Source organism: Carettochelys insculpta, chromosome 30, assembly GCF_033958435.1.
Source record: "Carettochelys insculpta isolate YL-2023 chromosome 30, ASM3395843v1, whole genome shotgun sequence".
Lineage (NCBI taxonomy): Eukaryota > Metazoa > Chordata > Testudines > Carettochelyidae > Carettochelys > Carettochelys insculpta.
This window is the reverse complement of record NC_134166.1, coordinates 8,368,168-8,384,902: the sequence shown is the minus strand read 5'-3', so window position 1 is coordinate 8,384,902 and position 16,735 is coordinate 8,368,168. Positions and strand designations below refer to the sequence as shown.

The window sequence follows — 16,735 nt, the reverse complement described above, 5'->3', positions numbered from 1 at the left end:
GCATCTGGTGACACTTGTCTCATTAGCAGTTGAAGTCCACTCCAGACCTTCTGAAAGACCAGCAGGAGATCTCTCCGCCTGGGAGCAGCGAGTACACCAAGGAGCTTATCTACAGTATCCTGAAGGATGGGTGAGTGTTGGGTTGAACGCTCTTGGGTCCAGTGTTAGGAGAGCAGCAGCTGTTGTGCAGCTTGCTCCATGGGAGCACTGGGGACTGGAGGCATGGAGCACTTTCTGCTGCAGACGTTGGGTGGGGGAAAGGGATGATCTTTTATTGGACCAACTTGTGTTGGTGGTTATTGAGAGATGGCTTTGGTGTTTCACCAACAGGTGGTGCTCCAATAAAAGAGATTCCCTATTCCCTCCCCCACGTTGCCTGTCATGTTCTGGGAGCAACCCTGCGACAAAGCTGCATGAACAGCAGGTCTCCCGTCTAGGAAAGACACTCCTGAAACCATGCAAAAAAGTGCTGCACCCTCTTGGGGCTGGAATCAGGGCTGAGCAGATGGTGGGCAAGGGGGCAGAACTGCAGTGGGGGCCCTTCCTCCAAACATCTGTAACATCTGTGTACATAAAGTGAAATGGGAAGGGGTGGGGCACCAACAAATGTGATGTATCGGAGTCCCCATGTTTCTCAATGGGGGGAGGGGGCTGCTCCTCAAAGGAGCTCTGCCCATAGCTCTTGCTAGGGAACAGCAGGTGAATCGATCCTCAGCAGGAGCCTAGCAGTTGAGTCTGTTGCACAGGAGCTCAGACTACCTCATCACAGTGCCTCCTTTTGGCCTTGCAATTTGACTAGAAAACCTGGCCCCGAACGGGCAGGAAAACTTGTTCCTTTTTAAGTAAAACAAAACTCCGTTCCTTTAAATCCAGCATTTCACAGGAGCGTATGCAGGAGAATCCCCGAACTACAGATCAGCCCATAAATTAACTATTGTAAGCCTCTTGGCTATGAGATAGTGACTTAAGAAAGGTGCCAGTTGTGTGCATGCCAGCCTTGGAGCCGGCAAAGGGAATTAATTCCTAGTGTAGCTGTCTTCTGATTTAAACAGGCTGTTGGAGATGAGTGGCATCTGTTTTCTGGGAAGCCCTCAGCAGGGTGGGCTCCAGGGTAAATAGGCAAGTGATCCGCTGTATTTAATTGCTAAAGGGATTCAAAAGCTGTTGGTTAAAGACGACTTCTCTCCTTCCTGCTTCCCTGACCTGGGGATGCTTGACTGAGACACTTTCAGAATTTTACTCCAGTGGCCTCTTGTAAAGAGGGACTTATCCCTTTTACTTTCCACTGATACCTTATGGGCCTCAAACTGCAGAGAGAGCTGCATATAACTTTCTTCTAACTTGCCTCAGATAGGTTTAATAAAATCCAGACAGAAGTGTGTATCTGAGTAATTACCTGGCCCCAATACCAAAGCTTCTGAGCACTTGGTGATCTTTAACATATTTCATCCCTCTTCTTCCCTTGAGGCAATGCGGTACAGGTATCCCCCTCGTACTGCTGGGGAAACTGAAATGTTAAGTGACTTGCCCAAGGTCACATAGGAAGCCTGCAGCAGAGCAGGGACTCATCCCTAAGTCTCCAGAGTCATAGGTGAATGCCATTTCGTATTGCTTCGCTTTTTTTTTTTTTTTTCCTTTCCCCCCACCCACTCACACAGACCTCCCAAGCCATGGCCATTACCCTCTTCACCTGACAGACTTCCTTGTTTTAATGTTTCAGGAGCAAAGAAAGTGAAAGCTCTCTGAAGAGAAAAACCAACCTGGTGGTTGAGAAACTCCAAGCTCTCGCTGTAAGTTCCAGGACGTTTCTGTACTGGCCTCCCCTTAATTTGCCAAGAGTCCAGTTCCAAAGCCCTCCAATGCTTCAGTGGCACCTGGTTCTTGGCAGAAGGGTGAATTTTTCACCCTGCATTATCAAGCCAGGATGGTATTGAGAGGCCAGGATGACTGCCCTCGCAGGCTACGTCTGGGTTCCATCTCCGAGTGGAATTCTCGGCTCAGGGTGACGTGCACCCACTAGCTCAGATCAAGTTGGGACACCACAAAGGCAGCATGCCAAGCCAGCGTGGGCACCGAGAGGCTAGTGTTTCACAGTGGGCAGTTCTCAGGGTCGCTTGTATTGCTGGGGCTCTTTTCTGTGCACTAACTCGGGGTACATCTGAACTTGTTGGCAGACCGACCTGGTCAGGGTCAATACTCCGGGGTTTCAGTTTTGTGTCCCTACTGGAAGGCAAGAAGGCAAATTACTGGGGGTCGACAGTCAACCCCTGTACTCCTCATTCTCCTGAGGAGTAAAGGAGTAAGGTGGGAGAGTTTCTCCTATTGACCTCCCCTCAGCGAGGATGGCCAGATAAGTTGATCGTAGAGGGGTCGAGTCCAGCTCCTCAATTGCCATAGTGGGAATTGCGTATCTAGGCTCTACTTTCGGGCCTAATGTAGACCTGCTCTTGGCAAAGCTAGCCTAGGCATTCAGCCCTGAGCTGCAAACTCGCATCTGCAGTGTGCACGTTCTGGCTGCCTCCCAGTTGCTCTCTTCTCCTGACCCCACACCAGCATTACTGGGTGTCTGTTAAGCTCCTTCATCACAGTGGTGCACATCTGTGGCAGGAAAGGGCCTTCCACAGGGGGCAGCTGGTTGTCTTTTAGCCCTTCTCATAGATCAGCACATCCTGCTGACGGAACGCCCATTTCCGAGCAGACCTGGTGAAATTGCAGTCTAAGGATACCTTCGTGCAGCCCACAGGAAGGATGTTTTCCTTCTGTTGTAGGCAGTGTGGTCACATGCATTATGGGCTTTTCACTTTCCCTTAAGCCATCAGCGGCTGGTCCTAGTTGAGGTTGGATTCCAGCTTTGACAAGTCAGTGATCTGACATGCACTTTGCCACTGTAGGGCTCAATGCTTTTATCCTTCCTGGACTCCAGCCTTGTGCACTTTAAAGCAAGAAAGAGAGTTAGTTTTGGGGCTTGGGTTCTGCAATGTGTATGCTTTAGATTAGATTATCCCAATCTCTCTCCTGTGGATGCTCCTCTGGGCCTGAAATTGTGGGGTTTTTTTCATTTTGTAAAGGTCATTTTTTTTCCAGGGCAGCAGATAGAAAAGACTCTTCAAACGCCTAGAATGATCTGGATATGAAAGCCACAGAGCTTCCTTTCAGGAATCTCCTCTGATGTTGTTGGAGACATTAACTTCGTGGGGGAAGAGGGGTGTTCAGTCAGACTTTAAGAACACATTTTGCCAACTCCACCATTATCCCTGACTTGTCTGGCACTGGCTGCTGCCTGCTGTGCTCAGCACTTGCCTGAAATGACAGCGTTCTTTGTTAAATCTGGCATTTCAGAGCCCCCTGCTTGAGGCCCAGCATACGCCTGGCAGGAGTGATTCTCTTTTGATGTTGGCATTACAAGGCAACTCGCCGGTGTCAGGTTAAAACAGAATTGCCGCTGAGACTGTGACATCCACTTTTCTGCCTTACCTTTAAAGGAAGTTTTACAATAGGTGCCCTGTACCACTTGAGTGTTGAAGGAGGAGGATGGCAAACGCAGGATTAGCACTCAGAGAATCTGGGTTCCATACCTGGCTCTGTTATATTCTGTGAACATACCCTTGGGCAAGTCCTTTTGTTGCTCTGTGCCTCAGTTTCCCCCCATGTACAGTGGGGATCATGGCCCTGGCCTGTCTTACAGGAGAATTTGTGAGGATCAATACATTAAGATTGTGAGGAGCCTGCTTTCTGCAATGATGGAGCACTGCAAAAGTACGTAGATATAAGGCAAGGGGGCTCAGTCAGTATTACTGCAGTCCCTGTTCTGCTAGGTGCTCTATAGACACATGGTCCTTGAAGGGAAACGCGTATTGGCAAAAGGAAGGATCCTTACCCATGTTCCCTCTAACTTTTTCCATCCGAGTGCAAAATAACTTTTTGTACACTGAAGCATATGCAGATGTGCGCCACCAGGTGAAACACAACCTGGCTGTGAGCAGTTTGCTAATCAGCCGGACAGCATTTGGACCTCTCCTGAGTGGCCGCACATGCATGCAGCTTACAGAGAACACGGCTTTCAACTCCCTTTTGGGGACCTGACTTGGGTGGAGCTGGGATTCGAACTTGAACCTGGCCCAGTCAGCATCTTAACCCCAAGACTGCCCTTCCTCTCCAATAATTGCCTTGGGGCAGCGTCTCCAGGGTGCATGTGTTTGAAGATGGGGCTCTGTTTGTTTGACAGGCAGTGTCTCCTGACGACGCAAGGGCAGCTGTGTCCCAGAACAGTGAACTGAAGAGGAGGGTGGAGGAACTGCAGCAGAAACTAGATGAAGAGACAAAGGTGACACCAGTGATTCTGACCAACTGGGTATTGGCCAGTAACCTCCTGCCTTGTGCCAAGATGGTGGTAGAAGGCTGCCAGCCCTGCAGAGCTGCCATCCTTCGGCAGGGTTGGGCTGCAGGGGGGCCTGCGCTCTCTGCTGTCTCCATCCGTCCTAGCATGGGGGATGGAGAGGCTTGAGGGCGAGGCTGGGACTTGGCTAGTGACTCTGCAATTACATTGGTCCCCTGGCAGTGGTACTGTGTCGGGGTCACCTCCTACACCTAGACTAGAACATCAGCTGTAGGGCTGCTTGTGGGTTGTGGGGGGAGAATTCTGTCCTTGCTTGCTTACCGCTAGGCAGTTCTCTGCCCAAACTCATTCCCTTTGTACCCCCATCGCTCCCCGCATTAGGGGCAAGATGTTTAATCGCTTTAGGGCCAGCCCCTCGGCCAATTGGCTGACCCACTTCTGGTGAACAGGCTGACGGGGTCTGTCTGTGGGATGCCTCAAGAACCAGCATTCTGCGTTGCTAGCAGGAGGCTGTATCTCTACGTCCTAGCCTCTTCCTCGGCCAATGACGGTCTCTTCTTCCCCTCTCCCAGCTTCGCCAGAAAGCAGAGCAGGCACGGGAGCATCCCAGGAGTGGTGCCACTCGGAGCCTGGAGAGCCGGCTGGAGGAGGCACAGAATGAGTGCAGGCTCCTCAAGGGAACCTTGGAGAAGAAGACCCAGGAGCTGCAAAGCCGCTTGCAAGAGTAGGAACCGTTTCTGGCAGATGTGGGCTATGAGGGTCTGGCAGAAAACCATCCCCATGTGCCCTGTCCTTAAAGAATCCTTGCACCCCCTGAGTAAGGCTGTGGGCACCCCCATTTTATAGATAAAGAAACTGAGGCACAGACATGTCCTAACTGCCTTGAGGGCTCTCAGCCCCTGCTTGAGGTATAATCCTGATTGTACCACTGGCAAACTGGGGCTCAGCAAAGATGGAGTGACTTGCCATGGTCCCACAGGCCAAAGCTGGAATTTGTAGTCTGGTGGGTGACTTCGAATTCACAACCTTACCCACTAGGCCACCTGGACTTCCAGGGAGGGCTACCAGTAAGACACGTTCTGGGCTAGAATTGTACCTGGCTGCTCTGAGGCTGGCTTTGAAGAGGCTCGTACTGTCTCCTCTAGGCTGACAGAAGTGAAAGCCGCCAGAGAACAGACGGAGGACAAACTGGAGGATGTGGAGGAGCAGCTCATGGGGATGCAGGAGGAGCTGGACAGGCTGCGGAAAGCCTCAGGGGACTCTACAGACAGAGAGGAACTCCTGAAGGTAAGTAACTTGTGCCACCTGATCTCGCATCTTGGCTGCTGACTGCACCATGGGCCTGGTTCTTGCCAGGGTAAATGATTGCAGCCATCAGCACTGCACTCAATTACGGCATGTGGGAAGCTGGCCTGAGTCAGCATTCAAACTACAAGGCTGTACCTCCCTAGTCCAGCACCCTCCAAGCCTGACCAGTCCTGGACCAGGGAAGGTCAGTGCCTGTTAGGGGAGCTCGACTCCAGTAGCAGTAGCAGCAGAGAGACCATCATTGAGTGAGTGGGGAGGCACTTGGAGGGGGAAGCTGGAGGACAGCCCCACACTCTGGACACCCTGCCTCTTCCCCTTAACACCACAGTTTGTGACACCCCAGAAACTGCGGTGGTAGCTGCTGAGCTTGGGGGGTGGGGCCCTAGCTTTTCCATGCAAGTGCTCCAGCCCCGGAGCACCAATGGGTATGCAAGACCACAGATGTTGCAGAGGAGAGATGTCCAACTTAGAGGACCAACCTCCAATCTTAGCGGTCTTCCCTACTGGAAGTCAGTCTCATTATCCCTGCTGTACAGAAGGGGAAACTGAGGCACACAGTAGGCCGCTGGTGGTGGTGTGTATGGATTCCTAGTCCAGTGCTCTAGCCACTGGCCAAGGCTGCCCCCTCCAGTGCTTCTAGAAGTGAATAACGTAGCTTCAGGCAGTGAGTGTCTGTTCCGCTCTTTTTTTTTCAGGAGCTTCTGGAAATCCGAGAGGAGCTGGAGGAGGTCCTGAGTGCCAAGCAGAAGCAAGAAGAACATCTGCGGCTGCGGGAGCGGGAGCTGACGGCACTGAAAGGAGCCCTGAAGGAGGAGGTGGCAAATCACGACAAGGAGCTGGAGAGGGTGACGCAGCAGTACCAGCACAACATGGACCAGCTGAGGCGAAACATGGAGGACGTGTCTCAGGTAGTCACGGGCATGTGAAGTGGAAGGGTGATGTGGCAATGCTGGCATGTGGTAGGAGATGCCAGGCTGCACTTAGAAAACCATAACAGTAGCCTGCCACCTTAAATTCCCTCCCTCCAAATCTTTCCGTGGGTTATAACCTTCACTTCCTGTCCTAAGCTGTCATGGAGAGGTGGTGTGGGCAGGTCCCTCTTCAGTGATAGTGAGGCCTTGGGATAGACCAGAAGGACGCACTGGTTCTAACTTCAGGTGGTCTCTCTTAAAGCTCTTTCTAACCAATCAAAAGAGATGTGTGGCTGCTCGCTGTGGCCAGAACCTGGTTTACTTGTCCTTTCCACAGCTAACCAAAACAAGTGTCCTCCCCAGTCTTCCACACCGATTTAACAAAAATTGGTCTATAGGAGATCACAACCTACCTGTAAACTAGTGCAACGTCTCAGCCAATGCCTTGGTTGGTGTTCTGAAGCGCTGTGAGACCCCAGGTTAAAGGGGCACCTTCTCCCCCAGCACAGAACTTCTGAATCAGTTGACTAAGCACTACATGTGGGTGTTCTAATCACTTAAGCGATGGCTCAGCTGTGTCTCTGTGGTGCTGAATTTTGCTGTATCACATGGGAGGGGCTCCCTAGACTTCAGAGAAGACCCTTGTGTAACCAAAGACAGACTCTGGGCAGGGTGTGCATTGGAAACATCCACTGAGAACGCACAAAGCGGGAAGTATCAGAGAGGTAGCAGTGTTAGTCTGTACCTTCAAGAACAAGAAGTCTTGTGGCACCTTAAAGACAAACAGGTATTTTGGAGCATAAGCTTTCGTGGGCAAAGACCTGCTTTATCAGATGCATGAGTTGTGGGGTGGTTTCAGAAGGGTATTTAAAGAGTGGGGTCCCAGTAAGAGGGAGGGCCAGAGCTAGCAAGGTGGAAATGGCCCGGTATCAACAGTACTTATCAAAAGAGGAAAAAACAAGTCAGATCAGCCAGGGGATGTGAGCCTTTGTCAGAGTCTAATGGGGAGATATTTGCACCCAGAGCAGAGAAACTGCCTTTGGTAAGCTGCGAGCCATTCCCAGTCTCTGTTTTAATCCATGGTTAATGGAGTCAAATTTTGCAAATAATTTGCAGCTCAGATTTCTCTCCCATTGGACTTTTTTGGTTTCAGGACTCTTGATACTGGGCCACTTCGACCTTGTTGAATAGACCTTGTCAGCTCTGGCCCTCCCTCTTACTGGGACCCCACTCTTTAAATACCCTTCTAAAGCCACCCCCCTACTCATGTATCTGAGGAAGTGGGTCTTTGCCCATGAAAGCTTATGCTCCACAATATGTTAGTCTATAAGGTGCCACAAGACTCCTTGTTGCTCACAAAGCAGGAGGGAGCCCCATGTAAATTTTGCGGAGGTTTCTACCAAGGCATAACTTTCCCCCGCCTGCTAGCAGTAAATGGATCAACCCAATGGCAAATGATCAACTGCTTTTGTTCCTGTCTCTAGGACCAAGCCAGTCTAGAGACTGAGAGGCAGAAAATCAACTCCATAGTGAGGAGCCTCCAGAAGGAGCTGGAAGAAAGTAATGAAGAGACAAGCCACTGGAGGGAGATGTTCCAGAAAAACAAGGAGGAACTGCGCAGCACCAAGCAGGAGTGAGTTCTCCCTGCTGCAGCTGTGACCTGTGTGCTATTAGTTAAAGCTGACTTCCTCTCCCACACCCTCCCCCCCCACCCCCGGCCCCTGGCTAGAGTGGCACTAAAGGGTTTGGCTGCTTTGATTTTATCCCAATGTTTTTCCTGTAAATCTTAGATAATTGGTGGGATATGTCCCTCGACGTGACTGTGAGGTGTCCTTCCAAGGAGAATCAAGGCAGCAAAGAAGAGTTGAGGGGGGATTTGATAGCAGCCTGCAACTATCTGAAAGGCGGTTCCGGGGGCGGGGATGGCTGTGCAGAGAGGCGGCCCAGTGAGGCTGTTCTCTGGTGACGGAACAAGGCACGATGGTCTCAAATTGCAAAGGGAGAGGGGTAGGATTAGGAAATACTATTTCACTAGGAGGGAGGGGGAGTGCTGGAATGGGTTACCGAGAGAGGTGGTGAAATCTCCATCCCGAAGATTAAGTCCTGGCTGCGATTGGCCCCGCTTTGGGCAAGGGGTTGGACCTGATGACTGCCTGAGGTTTCTTCCAACCCTATGATTCTAAGCCAAAGTGCAGGTGGTGGCCAGGCCTGGACTTGATGATACTGCTGGTGTAGAGCCCCGCAAGAAGGCGCATGGTGTCATGTCACAGCATTACCCGAGAAGGGATGGGGGTGGCATGGGTGAGGAGGCCCCCTAGCCCCAACTTGGGTGGTGTGCAGGGGGTGGGCTGCTAGCCACCTGCATCTACCAGGAGCGGGGCCTGGAACCTTTGTAGTCTTGCTTCCCACTCAGCCCAGCCTCCCCCAGGGTCAGACTCCCCATGCTTTTCCCATGGAGCAATGGGGAGCCCACTGGGCACTTCTCTTCCTGCATGCAGGCTCCTGCAGGTGAAACTGGAGCGGGAGGAGTTCGAGGAGGAGTTGCGGGAGCTGCAGGAGCGGTTCTCGGCCATGCGGGCAGAAGTGGACCAGGTCCGGAACAGTGCGGTGGATGCTGGCCAGGTGGAGGCCCTGAAGAAGGTGCGATGAGCTGGGTGTGGTCAGGAGGAAGTGGGAACCACTGGAAAGTTGGGGGCTGGAACTCTTGATCCCCACTGGCACGGGGGGGGCCCAAGGTGCAACCCCTGACAGAGTGCAGGGCAAGCATGTGTCTAGAACTTGTCCCACCACTCTCTGCTTCCCAGGACCCAGGGGTTATGGTTAGAGAAGGTTGGGAAACTTTTCAATGAACCTAATGTAACTCCCTGTGGCAGGAGGAGATACCTCAGTGGTTAGCACGCTGGCCTTGTAAACCCAGGGTTGTGAGCTCAGCCCTTGAAGGGGCCTGTCAGGGGCAGGTTAGACTTCTTTTTAAAAGTCCCTCACAGTAGGACCTGGACTTGACCTCTCAAGATGGATCTCTGTAGATCGATGGTTTTTATCAAAACACCCCCACAACAACTTTCCTGACTCCTGGAGAACAGAGTCAAGGCTGGTGGTTTTTTAATTCTCCTTCTGCACCCCTTGTTGTTTGGCTACTTTTCTAGACAACCAAATTCTTGATCTGAGAAATATTGAAGCAGGACCTCCTGAGGCAGCTTTGTTCTGAACGGTCACCTCGCTGATTCTAAACAACCTTAGAGAGAGGTCACGACTGGAATGAAATATTCCCTGACCTGAGCTCAGATCACTCTTGAACAGTAACAGAGGTAGCCATGTTAGTGGGCCTGTCCCAGGAAAGCTCACCACCAAATAAATCACTGTTAGCTTTTAAAGTGCTACATTTTGTGCTGCTTTGTTTTGTCAAATCGCTCTTCTTCCCTTTGTGAGAATTCTTGGCTTTGACTTCCTGTCCCAAATGGGAATAGTGGCTTTTTTTTAACCAGGCCACTTCCTGCCCAGGCCTGGTTACAACAACCCACTGGCTCTACCAGGACCACCGCCATGCTCAGTGCCTCAGCCTCTCTGGGAGTCCAGTTCACTTTGTTTATCTCACTGGCTGTCTTGTGAGCACAGCCTGGGCTCTCAGAGCTTGGCTTGTGTGCTTGGTGCTCTTTGAAGCCTGCCAGTGACTCTCTTCTTCCTCCTCCTCCTCCTCCTCCTCCCCGCAGGAGCTGCACCAGGCCCAAGAGGAGCTGAGGGAGCTGGCTTCAGAGAAGCAGACCCAGGAGGAGCTGGTCCGCCAGAGGGAGCGGGAGCTGGCTGCCCTGAAGGGGGCACTCCAGCAGGAAGTGGCCAGCCATGAGGCGGAGGTAGAGCAGCTGAAGCAGCAGTTCCAGAAGAACCTGCAGCAGCTTAGAAAGGACTGCGACGAAGCTACCAAGGCAAGAGCCCAGCTCAGACCCTCTAAAGCATAGGACCCCAGAGGCATGCCCATCCCTGCCTGCTCTCAAGCTGGGTGTGCTAAAGACTGCAAACCTGGGTTACGGGCCCCAGTGAGCAGCTCAGGAGGTGGGGCATAGGCCTGTACCCAGGCCACTGATCTGGGGGCGCCTTCTGCACAGCTTTCATTGCTGCACCCTCCCATGAAACCTGCCCTTTACCACCATTACAGCAGCAAACCTCTGAGCCCCCTGTGCCCCTTGCACCACCCCGCCCTTGGCACATCCAGCTGCCTCCATCCCCTCGCAGCTCCATTTCCCAGCCACCGCCCACTGACCCTCTGAGACGGCTGCTTGCTGTGCATGAGCCACTTCTGGGGATGCCCCAGTGGAAGGAGCACCCTCTGTTCAAGGAGCTACACATGGGAGTCCATCTGCCCTCCACTGGGCAGAAGACTTTGGAGACTAGCTCCTGTGAGAGCCGGCCTCCTAAACTCCAGTGGATGTGGTCCCGGGCTTGCCATCTGGCACTGGGCTCACCAGTGCATGTCTCTTGCCTGGAGCACAGGTGAAAGTGGCTGTGGAGAACGAGAAGGAGGCCACGGAGCAGATGAGGAAGGCCGTGGAGTCCACTCTGTGGGAAACACAGGAGGAGAATGATGACTTGAGGAGGAAAATCCTGGGCCTGGAGATGCAGATCAAGGAGTACAGGCACTTCTCAGAGAACTGGGAGGGCTCTGAGGCTAGGCTCCGGGAGAAGATCGCCAAGCTAGAGGTACGGAAGGGCTGTAGCACTGCCCTGCACACAGACCTGGCTCCTTCCCCAGCTTCCTGCCTAGCATTTCCCTCTTGTAGGCCACGTTAGTGCCAGGTGCTGCATAGACATAGACAGTCAGTGGCCTGGGCATGTCTAAGCTATAGGTTGTCAGCCTACATTAGGTCCTGTTATGGTCTTCACAGCAATTACTGTGGCACCTTATAGACTAAACCAGTTTTTTGGAGCATAAGCTTTCGTGAGCAAAGACCCACTTTGTCAGATGCATGTCGCATGCATCACACGTGCCTCGTGCATCTGACGAAGTGGGTCTTTGCTCACGAAAGCTTATGGTCCAGAAAAATCTGTTTAGCCTGTAAGGTGCCACAGGACTCCTTGTTTTTGTGGATACTGACTAACAAGCTACTCCTCTGATTCAGCAATTGCTGGCATGGTTTGTGTCCACAGTGCCCTTCCTCTGTCAGAGGAGCCTGCCCTCACCAGGGGCTCTTTGACCAACATTAGGGGGCAACATGAGGGGCTGAGTGTCCTGTCAGCTGCTCTGTTCCTGGCAAGGAGTGGAGAGTCATGGTGGGGCTGGCAGCCAGGCTCCCAGCAGGGAGAGCTGCAGCTGGTGTCCAGCCAGCAGCCCTGTTCCTGGCAGGGTGTAGGGAGTTGGGGAGTGCAGCCTGGGCCCAGAGGGGAGACCAGACAGCAGCCTGGCTGGTAAGCAGCTCTGAGTCATGAAGTTGACAAGAATGACGGTCAGTTGATGTAAGGAACGTACTGAGGGCAGCAGTGTCCTGCAGGTTCCACCAGCGTAAGCCCTGCACCGTTTGTGGAGGTGGAGTGACTCTATCGGTGTAGTAGAGCACTTGCGTCCGTGGGAGGAAGACTGTTGTGCCCACTGACCTAAGGCAGCTTGTCAACCTGATGCAGTAGACCAGGCTGTGGTGAGCTGACAGCCCACGTGGATGGGGGAAATGGGGCTCTTCTAAGGTCATCCTGAGGTCCCATCTCCTGAATCCCAGCCCAGTACTCTCTGTGCCCTGTTCAGATCGCCTCACTCCTAGATTCCCTGGTTGCTTTGTGTTCCTGAGAGCTCCTCCCCTTCCAGGCTGATCGCAGACAGAAAGAGGAATCCTTGGAGGAGGCTGCAGAGCAGGAGCAGGAACTGCTGATGGCCAAGAGGTCTCTGGAGAGCCGCCTGGAAGAGGCCCAGCGGAGTCTCAGTCGGCTGTCTCAGGAGCACCAGGAGCTGACCACCTCTCGCCAGGAGGAGATGAAGCAAAAGGAGCAGCTGAGGAAGACGAAGAGCGAGCTGGAGGAGCAAAAGCGACTGCTGGATAAGACCACAGAGAAGCTGACCAGAGAGGTTTGTGAGGCTCCTGTCACTCTCTTAAAGGGGGCGGGGAGGGGAAGATGCAGCCTGTGATGTCCCAGGGCTGCTTGGATTGAGTTACTGCACTGCATGCTGGGACATAAATGCTCACATGCCACAGAGACTGAGTCCTGAGAAGCTCACACAGGTGGGTGGAATTTGTGGCCAACCAGAGGAGATACCCATGTGTCTTGTTACACAGCATTGGGATTCTGACCTGTCCAGCAACCTGCTTGGAAATGGGCCATGGCTGTGTAGCATCAGCATTAGAATTTCAGATTTGTAAGCTGTTCCATTCCACCCCAGCATGCGTCCTGCTGGCTGGCAGGGGAAGAGGCCCGTAAGCACACATTGGGCTTGATTCGCTGGCTGTCAGCTGGTGTTGCCAACTGATTAGGGGGCTGTGTCCTAGCTGGGCTGTACTGACAAGCTGGGAGGTGGCTTAGGAGAAGCCTCACTTCTCCCTCCAAGGCAAAGGACCTGTCCTGCAAACTCCCTCTGACCCCATTCTAGCTAGTGCAGCAAGCAGCTTAATTTTGTTTTTTTTTAATTTTTTTATTTTTTCTCCTGCTCTGTCTGGGAGCCCTTTATCAAAGCACCCACATGGGAATCCTTTTTCTGCATCCTCTTCTGCCGCCTCTGGCTAGGGCAGGATTTAGCTTTTCTTTTTAATTTTGGGTGCTAGCAGAAGCCCACCCGTCCCTTGGTGGGAATGCAAACTCCTGCCTCAAGGGGGTTTCTTTAGCTATAGGATGAGACGGGTCTCAGAAGGAAACACTTAGCTTCGGCACTACTGATACACGGCAGCGCGGAGGCATTGCCAGGCAGCAGTGCTACACGCTCTGCTGTTCACTTCTGAGGCGTTCTTCTCCATCTCTTGTGAGCCACTGTTTCCTCAGCTCCTCCAATGGTGGCATGTGCCTGCCCCAGCTGGGCCCTGATCAGAGCCAGTAGGAGCCCAGTGACTGCAAAGAGCTTTCAGAGATGGAAAAGGTTTTTTTAGCACTGACCAGTCCCTGGCTTTTATCTTTGCGACTCGCTGATCACTAGGAGGTTGGTACCGCTGTCCCTTCACCAGAGACAGAGAGAGGCACACAGCAGGGAATTAACTGGGCTGGGGCAAAGTGAGGAATGGAATTAGGTTTTCTGAGGCCTGGCCCAGTCCAGTACTCTGTCCACTAGGCCATCAAGCCTCCCTTGCAGGGGTGGGGAGTCCTAAGGCCCCATGGTGCCCAAGCCCCAGGAATAATCCAGCAAAGTTCAGGGCCAGGCCTCTCCACTAACCCTGCCTGCTGCCCCTCCAAGTGATATTTTTTTTAAAAGGGGCCAGGGGATCCTGGCACCGTCACTGGCAGGGTGGTGGGGCTAGGGGAGCTTCCTGCTGCTTCCTCCATGCGGCTGCCACATGTCCCTGAAGCCCTTGGTTGCCTGGGTGTCTCCACATGCTGTCACTGCCCTGAGTGTCCCTGTGGCCAGTAGGCAGCTTTGTGGATGGTGCCTGTGGGTAGCAGTGTGTGGAGACACCCCAAACCCCTCACCACCCACCAGCCTAGGAGCAGCTGTCAGAGGGGGAGGGGGCCAGGTAAGCACCACAACCCCTGCCCTCCCCTGCACCCTGGCTCCCTTCCGCAGCCCAAACCCTGCGCCTCTCACTCCATCCCTGAGCCTGCTCCCCAGACCCTCTCCCCCACCCAAACTCCCTCCAGAGCCTTAGGGGCGTGGGCTCTGGGTGTTCTGGGCACCACAGAAATTCCTATAACCCAGCTGCCCTTGGTCCCTTGTAAGAGTTTCTAGTGTGTGTGTTCTAGATAGCACAGTGAGGTGCAATAACTGTGGGGAGCCAGCTGAAAAGCAGGTGATCCCTCTTAGGAGAGATGCTTGTGTAGTAGTGAAACCATCTCTGTTGCTGTACCAGTGACCAGCCAGCTCTTCCAGCAAGGTTATTAGTAGCCCAGTGCTGGACTGCCAGAGACCAGCAGATCATGGCAGTGTCTGGTGACTGCCTGCTCTGCCTGTTACCAAGGCTTGCTTGGCTGGGATTCTGCAGGTCCAATCATATGTGTGGGGAAGAAGGGTGCTGCAGCCACTCTGGACTTCCAGCCAAGCACCCAGGATCCTAGCTGCCTCCTGTGAGTGCTGCTGCTAGTGTCCCATACTGGGGGACCTGGCTGACAGTGTCAGCTGGCGGGGCAAGGAAAGGGTAAGGGGAAGTTTCAGCACTCCCGCTCTTAAAAATGTTCCCCTGCAATCTGCTGGCCAACTGGCTGGAGGGCATGAGGGTTCTGCTGTGGTGGGTTGGCATTTTGAGCTTGCCTGGAGGAGTAACTGGAGCTGCCCTGAAGAACTGTCTCTGAAATACAACTCTCCAGAAGGCGCTGAGCCACTCAGCCAGGGAGGGTAGTGGCACAGATAAGCTTTTCTCTTACCCTCTTTTTAAAACATCTCTTCCCAGAAAACCCACTGTCTGCCAGGCTCACAAGAGACCCCAGGGTGTGCAATGTCCTGGGATGGCACAGGCACCGACTTGCTGATATCTCCCCCCCTCCCCGGTGCTTGACCCCCTGCTCCAGTTTCACCCTCTCTCCCTCACCCAGCACTGCAGCTGATTTATTGGTGGAGCACTGAGGGGGTGGGAGGAGCTGGTGGGCAGAGCCCCGCAGTGGGTGCTGAGCACCTTCTTCCCCCCGCCCCCGCAGGGTGCTCCAGCCCTGGAGAACCCACAGAGTCAGTGTCTATGATCCCAGGCACTAGAAGATGTGGGAGTTGTAGGGTGACCTCTGGTATCTAGGGTGACTCATCCTGCAGTGATCTGGCTCTTACCAGACTTGCCAATGAAACTCCCTGGAGATGAGCTCCGGTGCATGAAAGAGCCCAGTGATAGGTACAGTTTAAATCAAAGCTGCCCTGTTGAGTGTCCTGCAAGGGCTTTAATGCTGCCCTTGCTGGCTTAGCCAGCTGCATTTAATGGACATTTCTGTGCACTAAGCCTCAGCTTTGCATATTGTCATTGGACATCAATGCCGTTCCTAGCAGCCTGAGCGCTGTCCTGCAAGCCAAACAGCTGGGAGAAGAAGGGGAAATTCAAGCCCGCCACCCAGGAATGCAGGGACACCCTTTTTTTTCCCCCCGCCCCCCCGCCCTTCTCTTCCTCTTCAGGGTGGTTTGAAACCTAGTGGAGTTCCCTTCCCTCGCTCCCATTGAATTTAGGTGGAGTCCCCATTTGTCTTCAATAGCATCATTAATCCCTGTGTGTGACCTGGGGGTGGGATGCTTGGCTATGGACACTAACTGGGTTCCTAAGTACTCCATCCCCTCTGCCTTAGCTGGACCAGATGGCCCAGGAGTCGCACCGTTCCCTGGCTGTGCTGCAGTCGCAGCTGGAGGAATACAAGGAAAAGTCGCGGAAGGAGCTCGCCGATTCCCAGAAGCGGGCCAAAGACTGCAGTGGGGAGGTGGAGAAGATGCAGGTCACCGTGGGCCGGCTGCAGGACGAGGTAGGCTGCCGCTCTCAATGGTTTGCCGGGCTCGCCTCAGGGAGGGGTGCCTACAATGTGTTGGCTGGGAATCAGCAGAGCTGGGAAGAGACAGACATCCCTCATCCACTTCTAAATTCCCTGTGTTGCCAGGTCCTGTCGCTTCTCTGCCTCGGGAAAAGGGCCTGCTCAGCCCAGGCCCTGATCAGAAGCAAGTGTAGCCCCCTTAGGACGTAAGAGCAGCAGCCAGCAGAGCTCTAGACACAAGATCCCCCTTGTTCCTAATTCCAGCAGAAGTGGCTGTGCTAGTACATCTACCTGAGACAGGCTGTGTTGTCATAGCAGTCAGCTCGGTTCACAGGCATCCGAGCCCAGTTCAGATCTGGGCTAGCAGCCGCAGTTCAGATCTGCTCCGCAGACTGCTAAAGGGTTGAGTGCCTGTAACAGCAAGTGCTAGAGTCGGGCTGGGTGCTCTCCGGCTGTCACGTGGCCAGCGATAAAGATCTTGCAGGCAGAACTTAGTGATTCTTTTGTGTGAGCCCAGAAAGAATCTTCTGCCTCTTTGTTAATCCGTCCCTGCATCACTGGACAGGAGAGTGAAGTGGAGACTGTCCCCCCCTGGAGCTGGGTTGGCCCTCCTGGGCTAGGTGGA

At 53.4% G+C, this 16,735-nt stretch overlaps 1 protein-coding gene across 1 annotated transcript in view; it reads left to right on the top strand.

Annotated features, from left to right (window-relative positions):
- The window catches only part of CGN (cingulin), a 60,068-nt gene that overhangs the window by 19,382 nt on the left and 23,951 nt on the right, over positions 1–16,735 (top strand). Inside the window, exons 3-14 of the mRNA XM_074981202.1 lie at positions 27–130; positions 1,721–1,790; positions 4,226–4,324; positions 4,909–5,060; positions 5,482–5,623; positions 6,340–6,552; positions 8,040–8,188; positions 9,054–9,195; positions 10,266–10,478; positions 11,044–11,250; positions 12,347–12,604; positions 15,934–16,104. Of these exons, the coding sequence (XP_074837303.1) occupies positions 27–130; positions 1,721–1,790; positions 4,226–4,324; positions 4,909–5,060; positions 5,482–5,623; positions 6,340–6,552; positions 8,040–8,188; positions 9,054–9,195; positions 10,266–10,478; positions 11,044–11,250; positions 12,347–12,604; positions 15,934–16,104 (1,920 nt within the window). The remainder of the gene's footprint in view (positions 1–26; positions 131–1,720; positions 1,791–4,225; positions 4,325–4,908; positions 5,061–5,481; positions 5,624–6,339; positions 6,553–8,039; positions 8,189–9,053; positions 9,196–10,265; positions 10,479–11,043; positions 11,251–12,346; positions 12,605–15,933; positions 16,105–16,735) is intronic.